Below are 25,044 nucleotides of genomic sequence, written 5' to 3'. Positions count from 1 at the left end.
CAAAGTGCTGGGATTACAGGCATGAGCCACCATGCCTGGTGAAAATAGGTTCAATTTCATTAACCATTAAAAGAATGTAAATTAAACAGAACATTTTAACCTAAAATATTAGCAAAAATTTAAAAACTAATGTTCAGTGTTATTAAAATAATAGTGAAACAGGCACTCTCATGCAGTAGGAATGTAAATCAGTATAACATTTTTGGAAACCATTTTACTGCCTACCTTCAAGGAAGCTACTAGTTATTGGATTTTAATGTGCAACATACACTACTAAGCACATTCATTCATTCATCCAATATATTATTGTGCATCAAACATATACCAGTTGTCCTTTAAGGCCTGGGGCACAGCGATGAACAAGGAACTTAAATACATGATTCTTTTCTCAACAGTCCACTGTAGAGGTGATGTTGTCCTCAGTTTATAGAGGAGACAGAGATGCAACGAGAGTTCCTAAGATGCCAAAGACTTACCGTTAGCACATGGGGTGGGGCCAGAATCTCAGCCCAGGTTTGTGCATTCCACACAGGGTGCTATAGGCCTCCCAGGCATGATGAGAGCCTTAAAGCTGTTCATAACTTTTGATCTTGTAATGTCACCCCCAGAAATCTTCCCTAAGGAGAAAATATGAATTATTTCAAAAGCTTCAGGATCAGATATATATTGATACAGTGAAGATGTGTGTGTGTGTATATCTATATCTGTATCTATATCTATATCTATATCTATCTATCTATATCTTACCATGTTATTTAAAACAGCCTTAAATTGGAAACAACAAATTCTCATAAAAGAATGGTTAAAAAATTTCATTAATGTATCCTAACCCTAAAATATTGTGTAACTATTTAAAAAATGTTGTAGGCTGGGTGTGGTGGCTCACACCTATAATCCCAGCACTGTGGGTGGCCAAGGTGGGCAAATCACCTGAGGTCAGGAGTTTGAGACCAGCATGGCTAACATGGCAAAACCCTGTCTCTACTAAAAATATAAAAATTAGCTGGGCGCAATGGTGGGCACCTGTAATCTCAGCTACTCGGGAGGCTGAGGCAGGAAAATGGCTTGAACCCGGGAGGTGGCGATTGCAATGAGCCAAGATCGTGTCACTGCACTTCAGCCTGGGCAACAGTGCGAGACTGTGCCTCAAAATAAAAAAATAAATTAATTAAATAAATAAATAAATAAATAAAATGTTGAGGGGTGATCAAAAGAGAGTAACATGCATACATTTATAATTTTATAGCGATCTGCAAAATGTGTGTAAGAAAATTAAGGCAATATATTAACATACCACATTGTCCTTGTGATGAGGCTCTGCTTTCTTGGTTCTTTCTACTTTCATACTTTTTCACAAGAAGCATGTATTATGTTTATAGTTGGAAAAATAACAGACTATGTTAAAATGAAAATAAAAGTAAATAAATTCAGAATTTGTAAAATATTGTATCATAAACTAAGAGGTGTATAAAGCTATTTACCTGGCAGAGGAAATGCTATAATTTTCCAGAATTACAAATCCATTGCTTCTAGATGTATCTATTTTTATAGGTTTCCCAAATGTGGAAAACTTGAGCACATAATTTGTGTTACTACCACTATAAAATCTGAATAAGAAAGCAAGTATTAGTAAAAACAGGAGAAAATTTTCTTTGAAAAAAAGTTGGTAGCTCTAAAGAAAATAAATTTTAGTGCGCTGCTCTATAATTACTATATGGAATTAGGCCAAACAAGGCATTTCATTAAATGATGGGTTATTTGTAAGCCTGGAGCATCAGAAGGAATGTGATACAGCTGAATGTTGTTAGAAATTAGCAAGGAATACTAGTGTAACAAGCACAGTTTTTTGATTATCTAAAATATTCACTTTTGGAAGAGCATGCAAATGCTGATGTCTGGCAGGTCATAGCTAAGTGTATGATAAACCATGTTTCAATAAATTAGATTTGGGCGCCATTGATGGTTGTGAAGTGATATTGTTAGGGCATGGAATAGTTTGGTTAGATTAACATAATACAGAAAGATATTCTTATCAAGTTATTAGCCATCTAAAACTTTATTATATTTGGGGATTATTTTGAAAAAAGAAAATGGAAATAACATAATGTTTCATATTTGTGCTAAATATTAGTGAAATGATTAAATTATAGTGACTAATAAGTAAATGAGTGCAATCGCCCTGAGAAAGTGTTGGTTCTCCTGGTTCTCCTATACATTAATTGCACCTAGTATGGTCCTATCTTTGCTGATCATAGATCATTCTTGTTTGGGCTTCACGTGTCCATAGCAGTGGCCAACAGCTTCCAGTTATGTCCTGAGTCCCTTTGGTGATGTTCATTTTCATGGCATATTGAAGCATACGAGCACAGTAAGCAGCAGACACTTCTGGAAAGTGTGCAGATAGTTCCTCATTGTTACCATGCATCCTTGAGCCTTGTTGGATACATTACATTAAATGACTTTATCCATTGGTCATTTCAATTCTGTCCCTCTTCACACAGGGAAGAAATCATATACAGATTACCTGCACTTCTGAAATGGCAGACTTGTGGTAGCAGGATAACCTTAGGAGGTTGGTTAAGATCTTTGGGAATTCAGACTTATAAAAGTCCAAGTCTAATAACATTGTTATGTAGCAATAAAGGTCAATTAGAAGTAAAAATTATAATATTTAGAGGAGATATTTGCCAGTTTGAAATAAAAGAAATTAATATGGATAGCAAGAGAAAAAATTATCACAAGAATTACTCAGAATATCTGGCAGTGCCGAGTTTGGACTTCTTCTGATAAAGTGTTTTATTTGTTAGTGTACTATATTCCTCTTTTTAAGAAGTTAGAGCTTGGTGTTGTAGGTTGCAGATTATATTAACTAACTTAGTTTCTAAAACGTGTTAACAGAAAAAGGAAACTCTGTAAAACATTTTAAAGAAGTTTATTTTGAGCTAATAAAAATAAAATAAAAAGAGGTTTATTTTGAGCGATCTGGTTACAGATTGGTTTTGTGCATTTTGGAAAGACAGGAATTATAAAATCATAAATCAACGTATAAAAAGCATACATTGGTTCAGTATGAAAAGGTAGAATGTCTCAAAGGAGGGACTTAAAAGTCAGAGTTGGGTTTTAGGGATTCTTTGGTTGGTAATTGGTTGAAAGAGTTAAGCTTTGTCTAAAGACTTGAAGTCAGTATACAAAGGAATGCTGAAGTTGAGACTGGGGGCGTCTGTTATCTGTGCTATGATGCTACATCAGAGTCAGGTTGGAAAACAAGCCACATTATATTGGGTTAATTTTTAAAAACCTTTTAATTAGATTTTATGGTTTGTAGAGTGTGACTTAACACTAGTCTGGCATGGCCTTGGGCCTTGTTTATAATTTGGTGTCTTATTGTCACAAAAAGTTTGTTCTATGAGTCTTATGATCTCTGTTTTAACACTAATGCTGGCAAGTTGTGCCGAAACTTCAAAAGGCAGAGTGCATAATGAGGCGTGTCCAACTGCCTTTCCTGTCATGGCTGGGAATTCAGTTTGTCAGATTTTCTGGGGTCCCCTTGGCCAAAAGGGGGTCCATTCACTTGGTTGAGGGGCTTAGGATTTTATTTTTAGTTTACAAATGTCATGTGATCAGCTATATTCTTCATTGTCACTGAAAAGATATGATGTTAGATAAAACTACAAAGAAAAGATACGGTTTTCAAGCTACTAGAAAGAGCTTTCGAAATATCTCACTAATGGTTAGAGAAAACGTCCATTGCTTGTAGCCCATTTTGTCTAGGTCAACACCAACACAAAAATGTGTTGCAGGTTCATGAAACTTTCCCAAGAAACATATTTCAAGTATTTACATTTTATAAGAGGAAACTTTTTAGAAAGTTGCAATCAGTCGAAAGAAAATCTACCTTTGAAATTGTTTAAATGCAGAAAGGAGGGGTCGCCTTACATAGTTTTCCTAAAACTTTACATCTCCCTTTTTCCCTAAACTTTCACCATAAAGAGCTTCTGAGAAAATCTGTTGGGGTGAAAAAAAAAAAAGGATATTGAGAACTGACAAACAATGCTCTCTTTATTTAAGTGACTTGTGTTGGGACTATGTTTACAACATGTGAAACATATCTAGTTATTTAGAAGAGCCTGGTGCACCCCCACCCATTGTCATGAGGCCCACCTGCCCTTGACATTGCTCGAGGTCACGGTGTCTAGACAGAGTGGCCTCTAGTCTGTATGACCTCAAGTCACCTTTATGTGACTTATTAAAAGGCACCCCTGCCATCTATTGGAAAAGTGTTGCAGTATGCTGATTTTGTTAGGAGGCTCTTCATTGCCTTATGACAGACACTTGTCATGATAAGTGTACAAACCCATGATGTGAATAGCACCCCCTCAGACATGGCGCCATTGTGTAGTACATGACCTATACCATCATATGGGACATTTGCAAGTAGATAAAGAATAGAAATCACCAGTGGCAACACTTATATATAACATGAACATTAGAAACCATGTTCATTGCAGTAATGCCCAGTAAGTTCCTGTTCAGCAAGTTGGTGGTGCTGAAATGTGGAGGTAGGGTGTCGAGTGGGGAGGATTCTTTCACTGATAGCTTCCATTACTGAGAACAAGAGCCTGCCCATTGCTCTTTATATGTGTTTCAGTCAGTTAAAAAGCGCCTACAAATTCCAACTACTTAGCCAAATGGAAAAGATTCTCTGTTTAGAGAGAAAACACAAAGCTTGCTTCTTCCCCATCATTAAGCAGGCTGAGTACACTTAGCAGAACTTTTCCACTTAGGTATCCAAGTTAAGGCTATCAGTGACTTTTCACTTGAAATCTAAATATTATAGAAACATTTTGTAGGGAAAACTGTTCACAGGCCTGTTGAAAAAAAAAATCAAATAAATAGTTTGGGGGTTTCCATCTTGGAATTAGAATGTTTATTTAAGAAACTCTAATAAAGCCCTCTTTCAAACCCATGAAAATTATAGTCAGAACCAAGTGGTAGACTAAGGATTCAGGAAATAGCTATTGATTTGTGTGGGACAGAGGGAAAGAAAGGGCCAGGAAAGGAAGGAACTTGATGAGAAACTTTTTGTAATGGTCCTTATTTCCTTCAACTTTGAAAAACCATTTCATTGGCGGTAGAATTTAAAACACTCTCATTCTGCAACTACCTCTCCCAGGCAATAGGTAGTGCCCAGGGCATGGCTTAGGCTGGGTTTCTGTGAGCAAAGGCATGAACGTAGGTGGGGCTGACGCACTGGCTGCAAGACTTAGTGCAAAAAGGATTTTCAATGGGGGCAGGCAGGGCAATATGGGAAAGTCCAAAGCATCATGCCCAAGGGATTGGGCAGAAATCAGAAAAGTATCTGAAAACTGGCAAGAAGAGACCCTTATTGGTGAGGGAAAGTTGTGTTTCAAAGATTCCAGAAGGATGCCAGAAGTGGACTCTTTTATAGCGTGCCCACAAATGAGCCCTAAGCAGGGGGAAGCCCATGAAAGAAAACTCTAACCTGCCTTTTAATTTACTTTTCAAAACCTCCATGGTCAAGAAATCAGAAAATAGTGAGAAACACATTATATTAATGCAAAGGGATGGGTTACAAAAGATAGTCGAAAGTTCTACGAAGAAACGCCAAGGGCATGTACAAAGTGTATTTTGTAACAAAGCTGGACGAGCACCTGGAAGTAAATGTGGAAGTGTAATAGTTCTGAAGTAGCTACATTGGAGATCAAAGGCTCTGAGTGATTTAGAAGAAAAAAGTAGCTTAGCCAAATATCACTGATCACGTTTAACCCTTTTTACCTTATGCATGTAATTATTCTATGTAAATATAATCCTAAATCAGTGACCCAAATAAAGTTGTCTAATAAATGTGCATGGTTAGAATTCCATACTTGCTTGTTCTCTGCATTTGCTGTTTCAGTGAAGTAATGGTGAGATATATAGGTATTAGGTGTCCTTACTATTACTTACACTTTTTGATTCGGTAATGATATAAACCCCTTGGATGTTTAGGGAGACCCGTAATTCCCAGTTGAGGGTTAGTTACTGTGTGGTTAATGTTGTGTGGCTTAGTATACCCACCAGCTGTGTGGTCAGGGAAGTAGAAAAGAAACTTCCCCTGGAAAGACAGTCCTTTTAAAATTTTCAGTGACCTTACCTATTAGTAGATGTGATTCATCAGCTTCTTCAGCTATTATACAACCAAGAAAATTAGTAATTTTACCCTTTGAGTATGAAGTGGAACTAGATGAAAAGTAAAGATAAAAAATCAGAAACCTCCTCTCCACGTGTCTACTAGAAGGGATATTAAAGATGAAGTCAGTGGCTCTCACCCTTGGCTGTACACGAGAATCACTTGGGACTTTTACAAATTCTAATACCCAGACCATACCCTGGACCAATCCAATCAGAATCTCTTAGGATGGGATCTAAGCAGCAGTGCTGTGTATGGGGGTCTGGAGAGAGTTGGGGGGGGGGGGGGGGGGGGTATGTGTATCCACAGATAGTTCCTTTTGGGAACACCTGAATTAAATGAAATAAGGCAAGTGCCTGACATACATTTAGTGCCTAACGAGTGTATACACCACCTTTGAATTGTTTCCTGCTACCCCATCTCTCCCTTTTCCAAACTTGCACAAGAATAGTATTGTATCTGTCTTGGTCTTTCAAAGTGTATCACAGGTGACTTTGCCTCAGAGTTAGAGAATTCATTTTTGACTTCATGATGACAAAGGCAGAACTCTCATCTTTTCTTTTTTTCTTTTTCTTTTTTTTTTTAAGCAAGGCCTCGCTCTGTCTCCCAGACTGGAGGGCAGTGGTACAATCATAGCTCACTGCAGCCTTGAATTCCTGGACTCAAGCCATCCTCCCACCTCAGTGTCCAAAGTGCTGGGATTACAAGCTTGGGCCACTGCACCTAGCCCTTTTCTCACTTTTAATATACCATCTCATTGTTTATTTTGTTACTTTATCTTCCAATATTCCTTAACTTCTTTCACCTATAAGTCCCAGAATCTGTCGGTTTAGGAAGAATCATTACATCTGTGTCTCTAGGGATTTAATTTAGCCAAATCTTCTTGAGCACTTCAGAAAAATCAGGGTGGAAATAAAGTTTAAGGAATAAAGGGAGTTTTTAAAAATAGAATACAACTCATCCATTTCAATTCAATTCAAATGCCTTTCTCTTTTCCAAGCATTTTTAATAAGCTCACTTAAGAGTCTTGTTGAAAAATAAATAAATTACACTTGTTTTCATTAAGAGAAAATATCTTTTTCCATTTTTGCTGGTATTGTTGAAGGAAACAAAAAGGAGTCTAAAACTTGGCAAAGGAGGACATTATTAGTGACATATTGGTCACAGATGTGCTGGTAGAGCTACATTTTCTTCCTGCCATTAGGATTTTAAGTGCCCACAAATTACATATGAAAGTCCAGATAACTTTCTTACAAAAGGGAAAGATGAAAAAAATTATGATACTTGCAAAATCTTGATTTTAAAGATATTCTAAATAAGTTTTTATAAAAAAGAAAATTACATATGTCCATCTGCTAGTTTTTCTTTTAAAGGAAAAGTAGTGCTGGATGGTGCCAACATTTACTTCGTGTCATCAATTCCAAATGTTTTCAACAAGTGAAGATACCTGAGATACTCTTTGGCAATACTTGTGAATAATAATATTTCCTTTCCTTAACAATTCTTAAGAAAATCAAGATGGCAAAATTTAAGAGGTAGAAAGGAACTCTCTTTAGTAACTTTATGGCTCAAATCTGTAGGCCTGTAAAGCAGAGTATGAGGAGTTGAGCCAAATTTTGTTCCATTGCAGAAAGTCCTGAAAGGACTTTAGGGAGAGTATTGACAAGCCAACTCTGGAAACAGGGTTAGGATTCACCTGGGAGGAAACGGTCTTGGCATCAGGATGCCCATTAAGGTAGTTGTAATAGATGAATGTAATTCCAGATCTAAGGCTCCGACTAAAAGGATGTAATGGAAGGAAAAGGTATGCTGTAAATGAAAAAGGATCAAGAAACGGATTTGACAGGCATTAATAATGGCAAGCTAAATATTTATTATAAGACTTCTTGAAAACTTTTTATTCACCTTGATGAGAAAACTTGATAAGGGAATAACTCCTAGAAGGATGACAGATGCCTCAATTTTCATCATGTTTAAGTTGGTAAGTGAACCAGTTTGAAATGTCATGTAAATTGAAAGTGATATGAAATTGAACAAAGGAATGAGTTCACTGCCTATGTAAGAAACTGAATCATGATACAGAAAAAAATATGGCCTAGTTTCCTGATACGTAGGTAGAAAATTATTATCTGTTTGTATTTTTAATTCAATAAGAATATGCATTCTAAGATGATTTAGCGATCTGATTATTACAATGACAGGTGGCTTTAAATCAGGAGCTTGTAATATATTTTTCAGTCTCAAAGCTATTTGATAGTACTGTCAAGGGAATGTCAGTGTTTGATTCTAATCCAGTGCTGTCTGGTATCTTGTGTGTTATTTGGTTTTATAAGTTCAAGACGTCATACTATACAGCTTTTTAAAAGCCTGTAGGGAAGACTTCAGGTTCTTTTCATTCTCAGCAGTATCTTGTTTTCTTGCTTCCCATTTGCCTAGGAAAGTGACAATACTGGAGGACCCTGATCAGAACATTCACCTGAAAAACTTGACTCTCCATCAGGCAACCACAGAGGAAGAAGCTCTGAATTTGCTTTTTTTAGGAGACACCAACCGAATGATTGCAGAGGTAATAAACTTCTCTCTGCAAGCTGTTTTTTCAACATTGTAGGATATAGTATCTGAAGCCAAGGTGGAAAAAAAAGGCTATAATAGACGTTTAGGGGCAACAATGACCTTAAAAATAATTTCGACCAAACCTCACATGCAGATAAAGAAGCCCAGATCTAGAGAAGTGAGGAGACTTTCCCAAGGTCACCCAGCTAGCTAATGAGCAGGAACAGAAATCTAGACCCCTATATTCTCAGTCCACTGCTTTTTCTACTTCAGTGTATCTACCTTTTAGTTTTTATTTTTATATTTCTAAGTTTTATACAAATTGGTTTGTACATTAATGACAACTTATTACATGTCCTAGTTATAGGAAGTTTTGCGTATTTTCTAAAATTTAAAAATAGTCCATTTTCCTAACCTGAAATCATCCATATGTTAGCATGTATTTACATATCCATATATTTTCATTTAGTTAGTGGGTTAATATTTATAAAGTACATAGAACAATGCATTGAACATAGGGAGCGCTCTATGCATTTGCAGCTATTGTTGGCGTGTCTGGGAACACCACCATAGTGTATATATCTCAGTGCAACATTTGGAACATACTTATATTAAAAATTATTGATTGTTAATCTGACATTCAAATTTAACTGAGTTCCTGTTTTACCTGAGAATTCTATGCAGGAGCTAGGATTGACCCAGCTTGGTCAGGGGCCCAAATTGTAACTGGTTTCTGATTGCGGATGGAGGGTTATGAAGCTCTCATCCAGCTACACTGTGGTGAAGGGAATGGGATGGTGGTGGTGGTAGCGGTGTGGGAACAGTTCCCCAAATGACAGCTTACTGTTTTCACGGGCATTTTCTTTTTAAACCACCCTTCCAGAGTTCTATATTTTACCTTGTCTCTGATCACAAGTATTAGGTAGGGATAGTAAGCTAAAAGGATAAGTAGTCCAAGAAAAAGCTCCATCAGCCCCATGTCTGCCCTCTGGAATACCCCACCTTAGATGCAAGATAGACCAATACAAACCAAATTCAGACAGTGAAAGCATGGCATTGATATCTGTTATTATTTTGGACCCTTAGTTTTTGTTTTTGTCACAGTTGTTTACCAGTTTTGCATCAATACTTTTCAATAGACTAACTTATAAAGGTTGAGTTTATGTGCCATATATATGGATTTAAGGATGCTTAAATTGTTATTTTTATCTGAAACAACATTCACATAGTTTTAAATTTCAGAATATTTTGTTTTGCTTTACAAATTTGTATTTGTGCTCAGTACTCCAATATTTTGCCCATTTGATCATTTGTGATGCTCTTATTTGTCATAATAATCGAAGATTAAGGAATAAAGGTTGAGTAAGAATTAGGGCATATGATGACAAAGGATTTAGCATGCTCCACTAAATCCTTTTCCTCCATATATAGTTTAATAAACAGCAAACCAGGAGATACAGAATAGAAATGGGTCCTGTCTACCAATGCTTCTGAAAAAGAGAAAAAATAGATTCTTAAACTGCTATAAGAAAAACAAGTAGAGGAGCCTGTTGCTGCCTCAGTGCTAACTGACTTTCTTTCAGAGGTGATCCATCCCTAGAGAAATACAGGCCTCATCCTTGCCGATTACTTTCCCTCACCTTCAGTGGGTTATGGAAAGGCCCTTAACCTGTTCCACCATGACCTCCAGTAGGTTAAAAGCTTGGCCATTTGCTCTTTCAAAGTTATACATGAACTTTAGCTAACTACATGGCTTTGGGCTGTGGTTTTGTAAAATTTTAAGGAACTTCCTTTGTGAAACTTACCTGTCTTACCACCTTACAAAATTCCAAGTCTTTTTTTTAAAATTTCTTTTAATTTTTTATTTTTTGAGACAGAGTCTCGCTCTGTTGCCTAAGCTGGAGTGCTGTGGTGTGATGGCTCACTGAAGCCTCTGCCTTCCAGGTTCAAGCCATTCTTGTGCCTCAGCCTCCCACGTAGCTGGGACTACAGTCATGTGCCACCACACCTGGCTAGTTTTTTTGTATTTTTGGTAGAGACAGGGTTTCACCATGTTAGCCAGGCTGTTCTAGAACTCCTGGCCTCAAGTGGTCTGCCCACCTCAGCCTCCCAAATGCTGGAATTACAGGTGTGAACCACCGCACCCAGCCAGAATTCCAGGTCTTTTCCTATTACTTACTGATGAGTGTTTAATATTATAAATAGCTGAAACCTGAAGAAGTCCAATCCTAATAATGGGGGTTGTGCATTTCTTTAAATGCACTGATTTCTTTAAAAAACCAAGTCTAATAGGTTTTGGTTGCTTCTGTACTTGCTTTTATCTTTTCTTTAGTAATAATAATTACCATGTTATAATGAGAGCCTGCTTAGTAAAAGTCTTGCCATTGTTGTAGACATGTTATATATTTCTAAATTATTTTAAAATTATACCCAATATTTAGCACCTTAGTTTATACCTTGAATGCAATGAAAGCAAATACATAAAAATATAAATGAAGAGTAACTGTCAACCCCTAGAAATTCCTTATTATTCACAGTCTTCTAAAAAAGCATGTTTTGGATTACAACCTAACTGTCAGAATGCAATTTGTCAGCACAGAACGAGCTTACCAGGATAAAAAGAACAAACGAATCATTTTTTTAAAAAACGAAGTTCCCAATTTCCCATTTACACAGAGGAATCCAGAAGTTGCCTTGGTAACCAGAAAACATTTGCAAAACAAAGTCTGAATAAGTGGGACACAAAGTGGAGTGCTCTTTCCTTTCATGTTCTTTACCCATAGCCAGCATTTTAAGGAAAAGTTATTAAGAGTGGCTTCAGCCTCTTCTTATTTATTCAGAACTCTTAAGTAATTTCAGCAATCCTACCAGTGTTTTGAATAAAACCTGATTATGTCCCTAGGATAAATTTTTTTTTAAGTTGAATTGCTGGGCCAACGAGAATAAATATTATAAAAGCTGAACTGTGTGTGACCCAGCATCCGGTCCACCAGTAGCGAGTATAACTTGATACTTTTTTGTCTTATAGCTGAAATATTTCTATCAAGTCATCAAATCTAATTGAAGAAAGCAGTCTGCATTCGGTGATCAGGCCATGCATAGTGCCATAGATAGGACCATTTGCCCCTACCTTGAAGGCATAGTCCTACCCATGGTCTAGGGCACTCTGTGTCCAAGTATGGTTCTAGGAAAACCTGCATTAGAATACCCTGTGGTAGTTAAATGATGCAGTTTCTTGGATTACATTTCTGGTTGATGATTCAGAATCTCTTCCATGTGGAGCCCAGGAATATGTATTTTAGCATTTTAAATGTGCTTAGGCTAGATTTGGGAGCAGTCTGGGCTTCACCCTTAAGAAAGCTGGTTGAAACCCACTCCCAGAGGAAAAAAAACAACAAGCAGGTCTATATTCTGCATCCTTGTCAACACAACAACATTTGAAAATTCTGCCAGTTTGGTAGACAAAAAAAAGAAATCTTGTTTTAATTTGCATTTTGATTACCAAATTATTTTATATCTTTATTGGCCATTTGCATTTTCTGTTTTTGTTCATGTCTTCTATTTGTTTCTCTCTTGAAGTGTTAGGGTAGGTCTGATTGATTTGTTGACCCCATGAGGGCTGGAACTTTGTCCTGTTCAGCAGTTTGTTGTACTGTGTACTGCAGCTGTAGGAAGTGAATACTGTGTCCGAGGGGTCTAGCATATAATTTCTTATATAGGTATTACCTGGTGTAGTTATTGACCTGGATGGATTCTGGAGCAATAATATGCTATATCTGGTATAAAACGTTTGCTGTGAAACTGCTTGCAGAGGACCTTTGGCGAGAAAGGAACACTCAGTGCCGACGATGGGAAAGTCCGGGGTCCCCTGGGTGGGCAGCTTTCTTGCTTTCCGCCTGGCTTCCTTTCCCATGTGAACTGTCAGGTGACTTCCTCCAGTCCGTGTTGGTTCCACTCTGTGGTTTCTTCACCGTCTCGCCCAATGCCCACCAGGTAGTGCTGAAGAGCATGAACTTTGGAGACCTTCTTTTCTACCCCTGGCTCCACCCTTTGCCAAGTGTGTGTCCTTGGGCAAGTCACTTAACTGGTCTGAACTCTGCTTTCTAACCTGTAAAATGGGCATAATTATACCCACCTTCTAGAGATATAGAAACAATTGAATTAAATAACATTTGGACAGGCCCTGGAGTTCTTAGCTGGCAACTATTTAAAGACAAGACTTTTGTCTTGTTCATCTCTATTCTCTCAGCACCTGGCAACTAGTAGGTCATCAATTATTGATTAATTGTTTTGTGGAATTCATGAGAGACGAAGATCTGGTGATTTCAGGCAATAAGACCTCCAATCTCAGGCCCAGAATTGAAAGTGATTTTATGGTACACTGTGCCTATTGGTGAGTACTGAGAACATCACAGATGACTTCAACATTTTGTGTGTGTGTGTGATACTTCAAATCTTTTGAAAGAGGTTACTTTCCAAATAATTAGCCTATCAACAAAGTTTCTAGGATTAATAAATAATTTCCCCAAGAGTGATTAGAAGTGTTTATGCCTAAGTCTTTGCTAGAAATAAAAGACATACAGACACTCCCCAACTTACAATTTTTCAGCCTTACAATGCTGTGAAATTGATATGCATGCAGTAGAAACTGTACTTCAAGTTCTCACACAGTGATTCTGTTTTTCACTTTCAGTACAGTCTTCAATAAATTATGTGAAATATTCAACACTTTATTATAAAACAGGGTTTGTGCTAGGTGCTTTTGCCCCACTGTAGGCTAATAGAAGTGTTCTGCGCATGTTGAAGGCAGGCCAGGCTAAGGTATGATGTTCAGTAGGTTAGGTATATTAAATGCATTTTCAACTTATGATATTTTCCATTTACGATGGGTTTGTTGGGACATAAGCCCGCGTCATAAATCGTGGAGCATCTGTGCTAGATTTATCTGAGTTGTGCTGATGTGCTTTGTAAGCTCTCAGGCTTTGCACATTAGCAAACTTTTGGAGTAAGTTGTATGACCTTGTGGAAGTGCAAACAGTTGGGAGACGGGATGTGAGTGGGGGTTAATAGGTTTATGCGAGTTATAGGAACAGCTGTTCTTGGACGTGTTGTCTAATAACATAAGGATAGGGCAGGAAGGAAGGAGTAGCTTTATTGTGTGATTGTGTTTGTTAACACAACTTCAAGCCCGAATCTCCTTGTGTGGTGTGTGTGGAAAACAAGAGGATTTTGGTTGCAATTAGTTCCAAAGTCATTAAAGGGATACTGACTAACACATCCTCACACATTTTTGTTTGAAAGATATGTTAGTTATACATAATTAGCAAGTTTGTTATAAAATTTGTGAACCTGGTTAGAGCAAAATATACAACAGGCAAACTACATTTTGGCCTTGATCTTATTACAATAAGAATAGCGTGTTTAGCAGGGTGCAGTGGCTCACCTTTAATCCCAGCTACTCAGGAGGCTAAGGCAGGAGAATTGCTTGAGCCCAGGAGTTTGAGGCCAGCCTGGGCACTATAGTGCGACCCCACCTCAAATAAATACAAAAATAAGAATAGCATTTTCTTCTTATTAGGCCCTGATAAGTAGCTAGAAGCCTTAGTGAAAGATATATTGACAATTCTAACCTCTTTTCTTATCTATTATATATACCTACTAGGTATAGAAGAAAAGAAACTTTAATTTTGAGCACTTACTATATGACAAGTATTTATTTCTTGTTCTCATAATTTACATATGAGATACATGAGAAACAGACAGTGTTCTTTAAATAACGCTTCTGTCTTATAACACAGTTTGCATTCTGCTCTAACCTGATTTAGTGGTATTACATGAACCATGAGATTTGATCTAAAACATCAATTAAAATAAAAGAGTGGACTGGAACAGCTGTTATTAGAACTTTAAGATTTATATACTCCATATACATTATTAAAATAATAGTCTTTTGGCTATAAAATTTAGTCCCAGAGTTTCTTCTGATCTTTAAAGTTCTTGTCTCGAATTAAACATAGCATATGAAAGTCACTTTTACTCTATTCAGTATTATTGACATTCACCAACGACAGCAGCAAAAAACGAAAGAGAGGAGAAAAAAGCCATCTTCAGTGAAACAAAGAAATAGCCATAACCTCAAACTATGAGAAAACCTGCCAAATACTATGAATGTGAATTATGATGAGAGAGGGTGCTGAGAGCCAACTCATATGTCCTCCAGCCTCAGGCAGGATAGAGTTTCCCTTTAAAGAAAGGGTCACAATTCTCAAATGCAAATCCAATGATCTTTTGGTTAGAGTGATGAGATCTGAAACACAGGCAAGTATGGAGGAAGAATCTGAGAATATTATATAGATATTCATTCTTACTCTAGAAGGTGGATCCAAAGAAGAAACCTTAAATACAAGCCATTTTTGTGATGAGCGATGTGGGCTCATGCCAAAGAAGATGGCCTTTGGTGAGTGGGATTCAGGGAGTTTGTTATTTAAGGGGCTTAACTACGAGCCATCCCAGACCTATTAGTGTGAAATACTGAGGAAAGTTTATGCTCTTGAGGCTAAAGACATAACAGATGTAATGTAAAAGTATTCAGGATGTAAACTCAATATGAATATTTCCTCACCTATCCTCCCGGCTACTCTTTAGGAAAGAGATAGTCATGTTCAAAGATAAAATTATCAGAAAGAAAACATCCCACAACCTATTTGTATATATGGAGTAGGTGTCAGGGCTAAGGAACATATATCTGAAGGCTGATGAAATCAGAGAGCACAGGGCTTGCTCTTCATAATCTTAAGGATGTTATTTAAAGACAATCTTGGTTTTTTAAAAAATAGCTTAATATTATAGAAGAGCCCAAAGAAAAAGATTACAAGACAAAGAAAAGCAAACCTGAAAAACTTCAGAAAATAAATGAAAGAGAAAAAGAAAGCCATTAAAGAGATGAAAGTGCCATTAGAAGTGAATAGGAAGGAGGAAGAAGAAGAAGAAGAGAAGGTAAAGGAGAAGGAGGAGGAGGAGGAGGGAAAAATAAGAGGAAGCAATGTGACTGAAAAATAACTAAGGATATAAAAATTATTGAGAGAAGGTGATATCTAGAAAGAGAGACAAAGGAGCATCCAGTTATGCATAGTTAGAAATCCTGAAGAAGAGGAGAGAACAAAGGCAACAGAAAAACTAGAGAAACGTTTTCTGAAACTTGGAATTACTTGAATCTGCAGATGAAAAGGACATAACTGAAAAAATTGGAAGAGCTCAAAGAAAAAATTGGAAGAGCTCAATTCCAAGATATCCTCTCTTGAAGTTACTAAATTCCAAAGCTAAAGAAAGAGTCTTAAGGGCATACAGTCAGAAAATACAAGTCAACTGTGAGTGAAAATAAAATAGGTTGCTATGCCTAATACTGGACATCTGTGCTTCTAGAGTTCTTTCTTCAGCATCTCTACTCTGAGTGACATTGTCCTAAAATTTGTGTCGAAGACTGCATTAAGTGCTATCCCAATGAAGTTTCACGGGATATATTTTTTTCATTAGAACAAAATCATACAAATGTATATCTAAATTCTCCTTGGTGTGTTATCATTACCTGTGTCTTAGTTGTTTATACACAGGATAGTAAACAGTAGTTTCAGATTGTCTATAATCCCAAGGTATGTAGTATGTATAAAAAAGACAGTTTGAATAAACTGCTAAAATTCTTAAGATTGTTAGCTCTTTTAGCCCCATAATATTATTATTCCACTTATGTGAATAGTCAGACTTGGAAATTTTTAAGCGAAGGCTGAATTTTAATAGGAAGAGAAAAAGAGAAAAAAATTCAAACTCAATTTAAAAGATGAAAAATGGACAGAGTGGACAATTATGATGAGTTACTGTTTTGATGGCTAAATTTAGCTTATAATTCTTTTTGCAATCAAGTGAAAAATACAGCAGGGGGTTTGGCAGACATTTTGGGTTATATAATTTTCATTGTTCAGAGAGCAAACCTTAATGCTGGTGGAGGATATGGTGCTATCTAGCTCAAGGATGATACGTAAGAATGATAATTGAATGTAGTTCCAATTAAAGATACAGGCAAAATCTTTCCCAATTTCCCATATGTACCACCATTTAGCCAACTTAGATTTTGATATAAATGTGTTTGACTTTGATTTGCCAAATCTTGGAAAAATGACCCTTAGGGAAGTAATCTGAATCCTGACATCCACAGAGGAAGCTTCAACAGAACCACTAATTCTGACATTGTTTTCCTAAAAATTTTTGAGTCGGCTAATAGATCTTTGAGGATGTGAAAGTCAAAAATCCATCAAATTGATTCCAGACTTGTTAGGAGGGATGCACAATAAAACATACTAGACCTATTCTTATCATAAAGGCAAGTCATAATTATTAGAACATTCTTATTATATGTTCCAGATTGTTCCAAAGTTTGTTTTTAAATTTTAAACAAAATTGGTGTGTCTAGTCTATTTCTCTTTTACAAAACTATTTTGACAACATGCTGGATAAGAAAAAGACCTAGAATCCTGCAACTGGGGAAAATCATTTTGACTACTTTTCTAAAAGCCAGGTATCTTATAAACAGAAAAGTCAGAAAGAAAAATGAGAAGTTTAGGATCATTAATTCCAGTGGAGGGATATCCACTCAGGAATATTTTGTTGCTAGGCAGTGTGTTCTGAAACACCTCCAGAAAAGATCGAGGTAGGTGTTTATAGGGTCATGTGCTTAAACCACTAGGTTTGGTCTCACTTCTCCAGGCTGAGTTAGAGTACATCAAGGGCATAGTGAGCTTCCTAATTCAATTAATTTAATATGGGAAGAACTATATAAAGAATCAGTTAACCAATAGGTAATGGATTAAGTAATTCTTTATTTAGGGTGAGGTTTAACCTGAAAGGCTGAGATACCAACTCAGAAAAACATTTTAAAAAACACATGGAAGTTAGCATTTTCAGTCTTCAATTCAGATAGAGCAAATGAGCGGAGGAACAGATCAATTAGAGTATCAGTGTAGAAAGTGTTATCAAACAAGGAGAACTGAAGGGGAAAGCTGAATTCTAGATCCTGTGGTTGCTATTGTTGTTGATAGTTGGTTTGTTTTAAGGAGTCTCAGGCATATACTTTACAATGTCCTGTTCAATCAAAATGAGATTTCTTTCATTTGATCTATTCTAGATTAGTGGAAATTCCTGTTGAGATATTTTACTCCAAGATAACAAAGTGATTGAAAAAAATATTTTGCTACACAGGAATAGAATAAAAGGTGTAAGTTATGGCAAGAAATAAGTAAGCGTTCAAGGTACCCTAGAAAACTTTTAATGTGATATACAGAGGTTATTTGAATCATTGAAGGCTGCATTAACTGTCTACAATCATTTTTGAAGTGATTGAAAACATAAGTTTAACTAAAAGCAGAAAAAAAATAATTTTACAAACATCCATAAGAGCATATTATGTAAACCCCAAGAAATTGTATTTCACTTATTGATTCTTGCCCCCAAATCAGAATTATCATTACTAAAAATGGCTGGACACACACACACACACACACACACACACACACACACGCACCCCACAAAAAAAAAAGCATTGCCGTTTATTTTCAAATTTCTCTTTCAGCCAACAGGTATCTCCTGCTCTATAGAAAAGAATTATTATTCAATGAGATTTGAGGGTTTTTTTTTAACACATGAAATAGCTTCTGAGAGTGGTAGCTAAGCCAGTGCCGGGGAGAGGCATAAAGGACAGTAGAAGGGGCCTTAGCACCTGTCTCCAGTCCTCAGTGCAGGCATTTGATGTTATGTGAAGTGTCCTAACAAAGCAGCATCAACCCCTGCCTCCACAGTCATTGCTGCTCCAAGCCCCTTCTGTATAAACATTTTGAAGCCACTATTGTCTGACAGGGTCATTTTTGAGTCACTTTTTACAATCTGCGCCATTCTGTTGACACTGCCACAAAATGAGTTGGACACCGAACATTCATTTGTAGCCCAGTGGATCACACCACTACTTCACTATGCACTAGAACAAACAGTTCATCATGATAACACAATTTAAACAATGTTCCAAATGGATTTTTTTATGAACATTTAAAACTCCATTTGGAACAACCAATTTTTTTGGACTCTTCCAGGGTTTGGATATCAATGACTGTCTATATGCACAAATGTTAAATGTCCTTTCTGAACACAATGGCTAATGCCAATTGGGTATAGTCCCAGGGAATTCACGAAGATAAATGAATTTTGAGTAGGCTTATTTGGGGAGTAGGAAAAGGGCATACTTGAGTGACAAGCTAGAAGACATTCTAGACAGGAGAAAAGGCAATTGAAGATGTAGAGAGTAATGATTAAGAGCTCTGGAATCAGGCACAACAAATAACTGAAGCCCAAGATTGATAGGGAGATTTGAGTCAATCTAGCTGTTTCAAATAGTTCTAATTTTTAGACTCAAATGAACTGTATTCCATGGACTTAAAAAGCTTGCCAATGTAGTCACAGAATTATTTGAAGATTTTTAGAAATTATGGAGCATGCTGTAGAGATTCCAGAACACAAGAAATGAGCAAGAGTCAACAAATTAACAAACATTTTTTAACACTACTATGTTATGCTAGGCAATGATGCATAAGACACACTCCCTGTCTACAAGGAGCTTGAAGTCTAGAAGGGAGGAAGAGGAAAATGGAGAAGCTTTGTAGGAAGGAATTTTTCAAATGAATGGAACTTCAGTGAGAAGCAAAGTTTTGCTACACTGGAGATGAGAAAGAGGAAAAATAACTTTCTTTAGCCATAGACTGAAGATATGATGACTCTGTAAGGAGTCCAGTGAGCCTAGGTTTTTAAATTTCACCCCATAAAAGAAAGTCTATTCTCCATTTTCCAAAAAAAAAAAATATATATATGCAAGATAACAAGCTAATATTTTTGATACAAGCCCTAAAAAAGAAACTGATAAAGGATAATAGTCAGTAAGCAATTAAGAAAAAGTCAGCATTGATATTACCTTAAACTAATTTCATTCACTTTTCTGACAGCATTTAAAATTTTATAGATCAAATGAATTCAATTTATTTTTTATCTCTCAAAATATCTTTGGGAATATAGAGAGAAATTGAAGGCATATAAAAGTACTTGAAGTCAATTGTTAAATACCCGTAACTGTTACCTAACCGGGTGGAGAGCAGAGGTGGTCTTCTTGGAATGTTGTTGGTCTGCCCTGCTGCTCCGTGTCTTACACATTGTTTGGATGAGAATATACAAGATATTTTCATTTGTAGATAGCACAAAATTGAAAACAAGATCAAGCTCCAATAGATTGTAATGTTGACATAAAAACTAATCAAATGCAGTCATGAAGTAAACTAGTGTGTGTGTGTGTGTGTGTGTGTGTCCCAAAGAAATTCCATAGCATGGGTAAGGGCTAGAGCAAATCTGGTATAGTAACACTTCATATGATGTGCTATTTACTGGCAATATTAGATTTAGATTGCCCAGGTTCCAGGAAGTAATACATCCAATGTCCTTAGCTGTGGTTAGGCTACTTTTAAAATAATATATTCAATTCAAGTGCCAGAGTACCATATTTAAAAAGGATTTTGATAAACAGTTGCAAAAGGCCCAGTTGAAAGGAATAGAGATATTTAGTCTTAGGGAACATGCTAGTTTAATTCAGGGATGTAGATAGGATTGGCATTAATCAAATATGCCTTTTAACAATAGTACTTTGAGAGGTGGAGGACAATTGGAAGGGACAAGAGTAAATATTGAGACTAGAAGGGAGAGACTGCAGTAACCCAAGCGAGAGGTAAAGGATATTTGGCTACTGAGGGAGATACAGATAAGTGGAGAGAAATCCAACAGGAGTAGGATGGGTTGGATATCCATCCATGGCACACAGAGGGAGGGAAAGAGATACGGTTGTTTTGGGAACATTATGTACAAGATGCTGGCAAGGCATTTTAATGACAGTGATCAGTCAAACTGCTGGACATTCTAATCTGGTATACAGAACAATTAAGAGAGAAGGATACATGAGGCATCTGAATAAAGTGAATATCAACAGCGACATTAATATGACCCTTTACACTTCGCAGATCACTTCAGCACTTAGTAACTCAGTTGGTATTTAATATAACTCCCTGCAACGAAGCAGGTCTTAATATGGCATTCTAGAAACATGAAAATCAAAATTACTTCATGTAATTTTGCTTAAGCTTTTAACACTAGTAAGTGACAGAACCAGGACTTGAAACCAGGCTATCTGACACCAAATTCTGAGATTTTTGGTGTGTGATTTTCATTACACTACAGAGCCTATGCAATGAGGATTTGAGCTGTAGAAGATGAGTTTCCAAGGGGAGAAGATATGGTCACCATAGCTTAGGACACACCTATTTTTAGGGACTGCAAAGAAGAGAGCAAAGGAAAGGAAAAAGCCATAGAGAAGGAGAAAGTGACTGGAGAGTATTTGGCCCTAGAAAGCAGGTGGTGGGCAGAGGGTGGCGAGCTCCTAGAGTGAGGGAATGGCTAGCATTATCAGATATTACCTAGAGGATCAGCATGTTCATTGCTAAGAACAAATCACTTTCTTTACTGCACATTTTGCCTTTCTCATTTCATGCTCATTCTCATTTCACACATTGTGGCTTTAGATCCTAACTAGATTATAAGTTCCTTGAGGGCAGCATCCAGGTCTTATTTTCCTTCTTGTCTCTGTACTGCCTAACACAGTTAGGCATATAGGAAATACATAGGCTAATAGGAAACATGGAAGCTCTCTGCATGCAGGTGATTAATCATCACTAAAATTTTTCCAAAGGCACAGTCACTAGTGCCAAAAGCACATTTGTTTAAAATGTGTGCCTAACTTTGAATGAATCTGCCTAAATGGTGCCATCTGTTCTTAGGCAGTTTCAGAAACATTTTAATACGATTTTACCTTTAAAAGGACAAATGTAGGGCCATGCCTATGAGACATAAAGACATCCTTAAATAAACACAGAGCAGACACCAGCACATCCAATCACACTTAAAAAGCTCCACATAAAGAATGTTTTCTGAGGTTTAAGAAATTTTTATCTAAGAGGACACCAACTGCTACTTCATGCAGAAAATATTTATGAGACGTTACAAAACTGTAGGCACGGACTCCTACAGCATATTACTGCATTTTAATTACAGACTCCAGAATATACAATTTTAGTTTATGTGAATCTTATATTCCTTTGAAATGGGTACACTCTACCAATATTCATTTATGGCTCACATTTTATTGGTTTCAGAATATCAGTTTCGAAGCTGAAGACAGCTGTTGAGAAGTCTCCATGTTATTTGGTTTATATTGATTGTCAGTTTGACTTTTGTTACAGTATTGTAGGATTTATTGTTGCGCGACTATCACAGTGAAATGAAACCCATGTTTAAGTTCTGCAAATAACTTACAGCCACTTCCAAAACACCTCAACTTAGGTTCTAAATTTGAGTTTGCGGTTTTACTTGCACAGTTATTTGCTGATCCGCTTTAGCAGGCAAAATCACACACTGGCCAGGTTTGGGCATAGTTATTGTGGCAACAAGTAATGGGTCAAATTTTCGGCCTGTTTAACTCACTAGCTACATCATCATCACCAAAACTATGCCAGCATTTTGACATCTGTTTATTTTGCTAGTTGGTGTAAATCAACTCTGGTGTATATCAAGAATTTATATTTACAGAAAGAATTTCTGGTTGAATTACCATTCAAATATGTTACCCTGTCTGCACACATGTGCATCCATATTGAAATTTTTTGGTTAAATCTCATTTTGCAAAGGTGGAGATCTGAACATATTTACTCATATGAATACTCACTTGGAATAATTTTAGTTTTTTTGTTGTTTGACAGGATGATACTACTAACTTGTCACTCGTATCTGGAATCAGATTTCTTTCTTGTTCCAAAAAATGTAAAACACAAAAAAGTACAGAGAATAATGTGACCAACATCCATGTTTTCCAATCCAGGATTTGCTTCTAATAATTTTTAACTAAATGAAAAAGAATATTGCAGATAAAGCTGAAATCCCTTTCTTGGCCTTTCATTTCCATCCCTCACAAACACAACTGCTATTATTAATTTGCTGTATCCTTCTGGTCCATGTTTTTATACTTAATGACCTAAGTTATAGCTTCATGAACGATAGATAATATTGCTTTTTTAATTATGTAAATTCTATCATAGTGTTCATATCATTATTTAACTTTCTATTTTTTCTCAGCTTTCTATTTTAGAAATCCATTTATGTCAATCTATCCAAAGTTGCTTTATTTTAACATCCCTGTAATTTGCATTATCTCAGTTTACTAATCTTTTCTGTCACAGATGTCTACTTAGGTTGTGTGTCTTGCACCAATTTCTTGCTATCCCTAATAATGTTGCAGTGAAAGTCCACGTATATATGTCCTTATCACATATCATGCATATATATATATACACACACACATATACACACACATATATATGTATACCTGTCCAAGATTTCTCTCTAGGAAATATATCTAGTAGTTTATTGATGGCTGTGGGTTAGTTATACGTATTTGGAACTTTGCCATATATTATCAGATTGCTGTCAAAATTTATTCTTAACTTATATTTCTACCAGCAGTACATAAAATTTCCCATTTCCTTATATCTCCAACGACATGTATTTTGTTAGACTTTATTTTTTAAACCTTATGGTTTTAAGTTATGTGGTTCTGATTATGTATAAATTTGAGCATTTTTTCAAATATTCATTAACCATTTCCAGATTTCTTCTTTGTAAGTTACCTAGTCATATTCTTTGCTTACTTTTTCTCACTGATTTGCAAGAGTTCTTTATTTATGTATTTATTTATTTATGTATGTGTTTATTTTTGAGATGGAGTCTTGCTCCGTCACCCATGCTGGAATGCAGTGGCATTATCTTGGCTCACTGCAACCTCTGCCTCCCGGGTTCAAGGTATTCTCCTGCCTCAGCCTCCCAAGTAGCTGGGATTACAAACATGCACCACCAATCCTGGTTATTTATTTATTTATTTATTTATTTATATTTTTAGTACACACGGGGTTTCACCATTTTGGTCAGCTGGTCTCAAGCTCCTGATCTCAAGTGATCTATCCACCTCGGGCCTCCCAAAGTGTTGGAATTACAGGCATGAGCTACCGCACCTGGCTGAGTTCTTTATTGTTAACGTTTTGTCAGCCATATGTATTGCAAATATCTTCTAGTGTTTTAATTTTTTGGTGGATTTTATCAGACAGAAGTTTTTACATTTTGGATTATCTTGGTCAAATAGTTTAAATCAATTTATTTTTGTGTTTTATGTCTTAAAGTATTCATTACCTCCTTGGGTTGATTACAGTATGCTTCCATGTTTTATTGTATTTGTGCTAAAGTTATGTTATTTCACACTTAAAGCTTTAATCTATTCTGGAATTTCTTTGTGTGCATAGTGTAAGGAAGCAATCTAAGTTTATTTTTTTCAAGATGGATAGCTGGTTATTCCAGTACCATTTATTAAATCAGTGCATCCTTTCTTCACTGTGGTGTGATGTCACCTCTGTCCCATACAGAGCTCCTCAGTGAGCACAGCATGTCTCACTGTCCTAGCTATCTGCTCCTACAGCAGCACCACACTGTTCTAATTACTGTAGCTTTGTGGTATACCTTGATAGATGGCAGGAAGGTCTCCTTTCTTGTTCTTCTTTCACAGAATTACTTTTCATCTTTTTCTTTTTATTTTTTGATGGAGCAACTTCAGTAAGGAAGTGTAAACAGCATTACTTTTCATTTTATTTGAAGATTTCTCTTCTGTATGCCATTTAGGATCAATTTGTCTTTTTTCTATAAATAAAACCTGTAGCATTTTTATTTCAATTGCATTGAATATATAGGTTAATATGTAGACATTTGCATATAGATTAATGTTGAGTTTTCCCATCTATGAAATGGTACATTAATATCCTGCATACCATTTATTCCAGGTTTCTTTGTCCTTTAATATTATCTTACCACTTTCCCTATAAATTACATATCCTTTAGAAAATTCATCCCTTATTATTTCATTGTCTTTCTTGCCATTGTGAATAATATTATATTTTCTGATTAACTGTCACTCTGAGTTATTAGAACCTCATTGATTTTATGTATTCATCTCACATCCAGCAACCATACTAAACTTTTTAGTTCTTAGCCATTTGTTTGGAGATGCTCTTGCATTTTCTATGTCGACCACCATATATTTTTGTACACAATGACATTTTTAATTTCTTCTTTTC

At 36.3% G+C, this 25,044-nt stretch overlaps 1 protein-coding gene across 4 annotated transcripts in view; it reads left to right on the top strand.

Annotated features, from left to right (window-relative positions):
• Positions 1–25,044, top strand: part of KIF6 (kinesin family member 6) — a 378,196-nt gene that overhangs the window by 104,289 nt on the left and 248,863 nt on the right. For all 4 annotated transcript variants that reach the window (XM_009205064.3, XM_017957846.2, XM_009205067.4 and 1 more), the window contains one exon: positions 8,627–8,756. In XM_009205064.3, coding sequence (XP_009203328.2) covers positions 8,627–8,756 — 130 coding nt within the window. The remainder of the gene's footprint in view (positions 1–8,626; positions 8,757–25,044) is intronic.

The sequence above is a fragment of the Papio anubis genome, chromosome 6 (genome assembly GCF_008728515.1).
Source record: "Papio anubis isolate 15944 chromosome 6, Panubis1.0, whole genome shotgun sequence".
In the NCBI taxonomy this organism is placed as follows: domain Eukaryota; kingdom Metazoa; phylum Chordata; class Mammalia; order Primates; family Cercopithecidae; genus Papio; species Papio anubis.
This window is presented reverse-complemented; position numbering and strand designations above follow the sequence as displayed.